Below are 9,162 nucleotides of genomic sequence, written 5' to 3' on the forward strand. Positions count from 1 at the left end.
ACATACTTTCACATTACTCACATGTACATAGATATGATCATACTTCACATAATTCACTACACAAAGCATTATAATATCAAGTAATTTTCACACAAGTCGATGATCATCATAATACATAATGTAATGCCGACAAAGGCCACATTTTTCACATAGCACTGCCACCATGAGTGGACCATACCATTCACAAAATAATTTAAAAGTTACATTACATAAAATAAGGAGAATTAGGCAGTGTACCACTAATCCATTCTCACCACTTCAATCCATAGCTAAACCATCCAATTCAATACCAATAAACCCTTACCCATGGATATGAACATCAATTCAATACAAAAACTATAATACTCAATGAATCTAAGTCAATACAATATAGATTTATCAATATAATACAACCTATATATCAATTGAATACAATTATTACATCATTTAATAGCCCATAGAAAACTACACTAGAATTCATAGGCATTAATTCAATATCAAGTCAACCATAAAGTAGTAAAAACAAGAGTTCATCAATTACATGGTTTCATAGGTCAATTGAGTTAAAATCATCTAATTAACATCAATATAATCAATATATAATTATTCAAAACCTTTAATTCAAGAACCCATGGATAGATCATAAAATTAGACAAGTTCATCTTTAGAAAACTTTAGAGAACTCTTTGAATTTTGGGCTCCTTGATGTATAAAGTTTCAAGGATCAAAAACCATACCTCAATGATGTTAATACACAAATTTGATGAAGAATAAACACTTAAATATCCAATCCAAGATCTTCATTGAGTTTTGGCTTCAATGGAATTCTAGAGAATTTCTTAGAGGTTTTGGGGTTTTGGTTTGGAAGAATGAATTCATCTAGGTATTTAGGACTTATATATCCACTTAAAGTACCTAAAATACCCCTAAGTAACCTCCCAAAATATTATTTGGACGTTGGGTTAATTTACCAATTCATCCTTGCAACTTATAGTGAACTTGCGCACTTGCATACCTCACCAACGATTGGCCATCGACAGACCATTTTTCCACAAATGCACCATCTTGTGTGATCGTTGTTTAGTTCAGAGGCTGGAGATTGGGAGATTGATATACCTAGGCTATGTATTGTCCATGAATCAAATCAACGGGGAGTCAACTGGCCAACGAGCCATCATTTGCCTCCATCGTTAGGGACTGGCCTAGACAGCCTTTGGCTCTAGGAAAGATCCTTGGTTGTTCCTTGGGGACTTTTGGCAGGACTTTTCCAACCCTAATATGTTCTTACACAATTTTAGGACCTACCATATTAATTTCATCCAAAACAAAAACATAAAACTCGATGAAACATACTAAGACACACAAGGTCGTTAGTTTCAAGGCAAACCTTTCGAACGTCATGGACGTTCTTGGACATTTAACCTCCAAACTTCATGAAAATTGACAAACTGCCTAAAAAAACTTTAATAACTCATATAAGGTCCTCATTAACTCATGAATCACACATATAGGCACATTACAACACATGAGGCACATAGGTGACTAGTCGTCGAATGTCTTGGTCGTCCCTTGATGTTTCACTTTCAATGCACCTTAATCTCTATACACTGCCTCAATACCACATTATAAACCAATTTATAACCTTATACCCTAATAACAAACATTTTCGTCTCTAGCTTCACCCCAGTTATTTTTCATGGTGTCACATATATTTTTTGAAGAACTCTTGCCCAAGAATTATATCAAAGAGGTCTAAGAGAGCGATAGTAAATCTAGTTTTACCTTTCCATTAACCTAGCATGATGTTTACTCCATGATCTACCCCACACACGAGAGTCATTGGTTCATTGACCATCCTGAGATAGGCGTTACTTGGACTGTAACTCAGCCCCAACCTTGCTCATAGTTGTTTATAATATTGATATCCATCTTGGGTTTAATTGAATAATTGATATGGATGAATTGGTTTCCTATACTTCTAATGTCGAATCAGGATCAATTAGGATAGAAATAAAGTAGTTCGATACCGCTTCTCGTCCTTGTAAATATCATCTCTTACCGCTTTTATGGATCAACCGGTCAACTATTGGAAACTGGCCAATTGTTGTCAACTAGCATTTGTACAACCACGAATCATATGGATATTGTAACAGGAAAGTTCTATTAATGTGTGGGATTGATATCGAATTGCTATTGATTGTTATGGTGCACTTATGGTGGTGTTTTATTGTTATAATGTTATGATCATGAACTTATCAACAAAAATATGTGAATTATAGTATTATCGTGTTATGGCTAATATGGGTGCAAAAAGTGAAGGATGATATGGTATATGTGAAGGTCTAATGTGAAGGTACTCATGTGATGTCTATATAGTCTTATATGGATGCTATCATGTAATGATTGAAAGTACTTCTTCTCTAATTGTTGATATATGATGATAATGGACTAAGAAGAGCCGTTATAGAATGATGTTGTATCTTGTGTTGGTAGATATAGTTGTGTTCTGATATTCTTTTTTTCTTCATAATAGCATGAAAATCATATTTCAATTAAAGTGTCCCTTTTTGCATGGTTTTCTTGCATGTTCACCATTCTTAATGCATCAATTGTGAGAATTTCATATGTTTCTCTATGTCTATAAGTGTAGGTGGTGACAAGTGAGGATTCCTAGAGTTGAAGCTTGGAAAGAAGATTTCTCTCAAAATTGGTATGCCCTCATATGTTCGAGGATATGGATTTTATGTCTAGTTTTATTTTATAAAGATTTACTATTAGACTATAAGTTTCAATTCAATGTAAGGGATGTGACCTGTCACATCCCAAGACCACACCCTAGAAGTTAGGGTACAATCTCAGACTGTAACCGGCGTACTCGACCTCTCGGAGGTCTTATACAAGCCCTTTCATATCATTTATCGCTTAAACATAGTGAAAAGTAATGTGAAATCAAAACTTTCACAAAACATAATATAGTCTTCAAAATCTCTTTCATATTTAAGTAATAGGAAATATTATGTCTCAATCTCATCATCTTAAGACACAAGAATACTTGGGACACGGTCCATAATTCATAATACAAATATAAAAATACTTAGTCTATTACAATACTTTAAATGAAAATATAAAAGACATATATGCCCTCGATTCAAGTGAGGACATACTTCAACTTGTCTTGAACGATCTTCTAAGTCCAACTTCACTTCTCAAAGCTCCTCACCTACCAAGAACTATATAGATAGATAAAAGCATGGAATTAGTACAACCACATGTACTAAGTATGACATTATGCATAAAAATCATGAAAATGGACATTTATTAGAAATATGCATCTTTTAATTTATAAATCATATTATAATCATAAGAACAACATGTAACAACTTAAGAACACATAAGGAAACAATTAAACCAATTAGCACATTTTTGGAGTCACTTTACAGTGAACTCAATTCACTGTATAGTGAATCAATTCATTATCACAGTGAAGTTCTTCCCTTTTGCTTTGGACATCTCCTAGAATTTAATTTTCCGACTTAAAGCTATCCTAAGACTAAATTAACATTAAGTACATTTTTACTTTACTTTGAAGGATACAAATATGGCTTACAACTTCAAAAATCTTAACCATACCATTAAGTCATGTTTTTTTCACATAAAAGACTCTCATAATATGATTTAAGGTCACATATCATTCATACATTCAAGACTAAGAGTTCTATCCCCTTAAATCAAGACTTCACATATTCATAACCATATATATCAAGCAACGGACACAAGTAAACAAAGACAAGACACCACACACTTCACTATTAACTCATAATGCAACTCATTCTACAATTACATAGGAAACAACCTAACATCTTAAAGTAATCCTATATACTATCATAACATTATCCATATACTCCACATAGACTAATATAGCCAAGTAGGAATAACCAAGACTCAACCCTAACACTTTACTCATAATGTCAAAGTCATAGTCTAACATGATCACCTAAGACAACATGAATAGAAGAATATATATATGACTTCACATGTAGATAGATATTGTCATTATTCACATAATCAAACTACACAATTAGTCATATTGCTTCAAGTAGTTGTAGACAAGGACAAGATCATCATATTGCATGTGTAACGCCGACAAGACCGCATCAATTGCAAGTAACGCACATAAAGCCGCCACTATATGTGGACCATACCAATCACAATAGAATTCAAGTATAAACAACATCTAAAATAAGTGAAATAGGGAATCATACCCCCACATCATCCTCAGCACTTCAATTCAAAGTCAACTTACTCAATTCGATAACACAAGACCCTTACCTAACGCCATAACCAACAATTCAACATAAAAACTACAATAATCAATGAAATAGGTCAATTAAATGTAAATTCATCAATATAATACAACCTATATATCAATTTACTACAATTATTACATCAATGAATAACCCACATAAAACTGTATAAGAATTCATCAACATTAGATCAATATCAAGTAACCAAAAACTTAGTCAAAATCTAGGGTTCATACAATTCATGGGTTCATAGTAATTTAGATTGAAATCATAATACAATATAAATTAGATCATAATTCAATGTTTAGAAATCATTTTTGCAAGAACCCATGGTAGAATCATGAAATTGGACAATCAACTTTTGAAAACATCTTGAGAGTTGGTCTCCTTGATGAAACTAGTTTCAAGGATCAAAATCCATTCCTCAAGGATGATAATTATTCACTTTGATGAAGAATTTCCACTCAAACGTCACCTCCAAGCTTTTCCTTGATTTGGACTTCAATGGAGACTTTGAGAGAATTCTAAGAGATTATGGGGTTTTGATTTGGGTGAATGAAATATTCTGAAGTGTTAAACACTTATATATTTGTTTAAAATACCTAATATACCCTTTATAAAACACCAATACATCCATTTATAAGTGGGGTGAATTTACATTTTCACCCCTAACTTGGCAGCAGCCTGCGCATAAAAACAGCTACCATTGCCGATTACCCTCGACGAGGCGTCACTCCATAGACGAGCCATGCTGACAACCGTCGTGGGTACAGAGACTTGCCAAGCCTCTCTTACTTCCCCCAGGACAAGTAAATATCGACGACACCCATTGACGGGGTGTCAACAGGCCTACGAGCCATCGATTTCTCTATCGTTTGGGGCCTGCGTGGGACAGTCTTGACAAAAGGTTTGGGTCCTTTCTCAAGGATCCTTGAATGGTCCTTGGGGATAATTTTCCTAGTCATTTCCAACCCAAATACGATAATATATGAGTTTAGCATCTCTCCCATAAATTTCATCAAAAACGAACACATAAACTCGATGAAACACGCCTAGACGCACAAGGTCACTTCAAGGCACATCTTTCGAACATCATGGATGTTCTTAGACGTTTGACCTCCAAACTTTACGAAACTTTACACACTGACTATACACTATAATAAATTCAATTCCAACAAAACTCCTTAACATAATGCACAAGCAACAAATTCAAGGACTTCTATCCCATCTACAAACCATACTCCCCCACTAAGAAGGAACTCATATCAAAACAAAAGAAAGAGAACTTACCAACATCATCATCACTCTCTTTCTTATCCGGCTTCTCCACTCTAGAACGGAGTGCATAGAAATGCCTTTTTGTTGGAGCATCATACTTTGGAACACTAGGAGCAACTTGCTTACCCTCTCTACCTCTTGTAGCAATCATAGGACAATCTCTCACTGTGTGTCCTTCCTTACCACAACCATAGTTAATCCCGGTACCCAAAAGATACTCACCATAATGTTTCTTGCCACAATTTGCACAAGTAGGCTTGCCATCTTTGGAACCACCTCCTTTCTTAACCTTGAACTTAGCACTCCTAGATTCTCCTTGAGATTGAACCCTCTTCTTAAACCTAGCTTGCTCTTGATCATTAGCACCACTCCTTTTCAAACTTCTAGCTATCCTCCTAAGTTTAGACTCTTCAGTTGATTGTGCATACACCATGAGTCTAGCTAGGGTCATATCATCATGAAACATAGAGGTACGACATTATTTCACCACTAAGTCAGCTAACTCCGTCACAAAATGACTCATTTCATCTCTTGGATTTGACACAAGAGAAGGGGCATACCTAGACTATGTTGAGAATTTCAAAGAGTACTCCTCAACACTCATATTTCCTTGTTTGAGATTGATAAACTTTTCCATCTTAATTTCTCTCCTCTCTCGGAGAAAGTACATACCAAGAAAAGCTTCCTTAAATACTTCCCACTCATTAGGACCTGATTTTTCCGTCCTATTATCCTTCCATTGAGTGTACCATATTTGAGAAAAATACCTCAATTGGTACGAAGACAACTCCACCTTCTCCCTAGACGTAACACCCATAACACTCAACACCTTGTACACTCCATCAAGAAAATCTTGGGTATCCTCATTTTCCTTAAAGCCAAGAAAGATAGTAGGATTCATCCTCACAAAATCTCTTAACCTAGAGGTCATAGTTCTCTCCTCAAGCCTAGGCATCATTTTCAAATTAGATTGCATAGGCATGGCTCCGGCTATAGCAATAAATGCCTCTCTCATATCCCTATTAGACATCTCCAAAACCTCAATACCTCCTTCCACTTTAGGAATAAGATCATCTTGGGAGGAACTTTCCCAGCTTGGGAACCTTGGACTCCTTTACCATCTTGAGGAACTTGCTCAACTTGCTCAACTTAAGGAGGAATCTCCTCATTCACCCTATCCTTTTCCAACCTTATAAAGGCCATCCTTCTAGTATTCATCTCCTAGAAAACACAAGGAAACACATTAAGAAGGATACTCATAACATTTACTCTACCACACGACATAAAAGTAGAAAAGAAGGGAAACTCTATTGTCCTATAGCCTCTCGCCCGTAGATATGTCGCGACTAAAACCGATGGTCAAGACTCTACTAGACGTGACTTGATGAGACTTTTAGATTCCTAATACTATTTCCACAACCTATGCCCTGATACCAAGCTTGGCACATCCAAAGACCACACCCTAGAAGTTAAGGTACAATCTCGAATTGTAACCGGCGTACTCAACCTCTTGGAGGTCTTATACAAGCCCTTTCATATCATTCATCACATAAATATAGTGCAAAGTAGTGCGGAGTAAAAACCTTTCACAAAACATAATATAGTCTTCAAAATCCCTTTCATATAAAAGTAATAGGAAATACTAAGTCTGAGTCTCATCATCTTAAGACACAAGAATACTTGGTACACGACCCATACTTTAAAATACGAATATAAAATACTTAGTCTGTTACAATACTTTGAATGAAAACATAAAAGATATATATGCCCTTGAGTCAAGTTAGGACATACTTCAACTTCTCTTGAACAATTTTCTAAGTCCAAGTATTCACTTCTCAAAGCTACTCACCTACCAAGAACTATATAAATAGATAAAAGCATGGAATTAGTACAACCACATGTACTATGTATGCCATTCTGCATAAAAATCATGAAAACGGACATTTATTGGAAATATGCATCTTTTCATTAAAAATCATATTATAATCATAAGGACAACATTTAATAACTTAAGAACACGTTAGGAAAAATTAAACCAATTAGCACATTATTAGAGTAACATCCATAGTGACCTCTTCAAGATTACCTAAATAGTCCTTAGGACTACCTAAGTCTTAGATCATGTCAACAAAATCAACCAACTTCCCTAACTAGAGTCATCCTCAAGACTTCCAAATATAAGACATGAAGAGATCATCCTTTATGCCCTCTTCAATCTTTAGCTAAGGAATGCTTAAGTCACTTTAGATTAGGTACTCATTTATTTACATAATTCATAACATAACTCATTGGTTCATTAGTTCATTAAGACTCATACATCAGATAAAGGATATTCAAATAATTAGACAAGACCTAAGAACTCCACATAACACCTTCAAAGCTTATTGTGCAATGTCTAGATAGCGTCACATACCACCACCTAAACCTCAAAAACTTCACCAATGATAATAGGTATTCCACATGATGAGAATAGGCAATAACCGACATAGACCATAATAGCAAGACATAGAATCCGGAGTTCTATCCTACTCCGATGAGGTTGTTCTACTTGCCTATGGTAGAACTTGGACACGTCCCATGTAGGCACATGGTTAAGGAATTTGTAGGGCTTATTTGTATTCTATTCTCATACTTAACTAGAACTACTTTTCCTTACCATACTCACTCGGTGCTAGCTTTTTTATCATAGAGTAATTCATACATTAGGTTAACATAAAAGGGTTCCATAACAAGTTCATAACCCGATCACATTTACCCTACCAAAGAAGGTCCATTAGGGCTACATCACAATGGAGAGAAGAAGATCATGATGACTTTACTAAGGATTAATTATGATGATGTTCCATCCAATTAAACTTAAGCCCATCATTCCTTTACTTTGAAAGATACCATTACGACTTACAACTTCAAAAGTCTTGACCTTACCATTAAGTTCAGGGTTTTCACATAATAGACTCTCGTAACATCATTTATGTTCACATGTCATTCATATATTCAAGACAAAGAGTTGTAGCACCCTAAATCAAGACCTCACACATTCATAACCATATATATAAAGCAAGGGACACAAGTCAACCAAGACAAGATACCACATACTTCACTTTTAACTCATAATGCAAGTCATTTTAGAATTACATAGGAAACAACATAACATATTCAAGTCATCCTATATACTATCATAACATCATCAATATACTCCACATAGAATCATCTAGCCAAATAGGTATAACCAAGACTCAACCCTAACACTATACTCATAATGTCAAAGTCATAGTCTAACATGATCACCTAACACAACATGAATAGAATAATACATATATGACTTCACATGTAGATAGATATTGTCATGCTTAACATAATAAAACTAAACAATAAGTAATATTGCTTAAATAGTTGTCAACAAGGCCAAGATCATCATATTGCATAAAGTAACACCGACAAGGCTACATCAATTGCAAGTAAAGCACATAACACCGCCATTATAAGTGGACCATACAAATCACAATAAAATTAAAGTATAAAAAACATCTAAAATAAGTGAAATAGGGAAGCATACCCCCACGTCGTCCTCAACACTTCAATTCAAAGTCAACTTACTCAA

General features: G+C 34.9%; 1 protein-coding gene across 1 annotated transcript; it reads right to left on the minus strand.

Moving 5' to 3' along the window:
* Positions 1-6,126: 6,126 nt before the first annotated feature.
* LOC138341948 (uncharacterized) lies at positions 6,127-6,591 on the minus strand. The gene has a single exon (XM_069294133.1). It carries the CDS (start codon positions 6,589-6,591, stop codon positions 6,127-6,129), a length of 465 nt encoding a protein of 154 aa, XP_069150234.1.
* Positions 6,592-9,162: the final 2,571 nt, after the last annotated feature.

Source organism: Solanum lycopersicum, chromosome 1 (assembly GCF_036512215.1).
Source record: "Solanum lycopersicum chromosome 1, SLM_r2.1".
NCBI classification, from domain to species: Eukaryota; Viridiplantae; Streptophyta; class Magnoliopsida; order Solanales; family Solanaceae; genus Solanum; species Solanum lycopersicum.

What these genes read in the sequence shown, in the direction of transcription:
- LOC138341948 (XM_069294133.1), bottom strand. Translation starts at nt 6,591, where the DNA reads ATGTCTAATAGGGATATGAGAGAGGCATTTATTGCTATAGCCGGAGCC.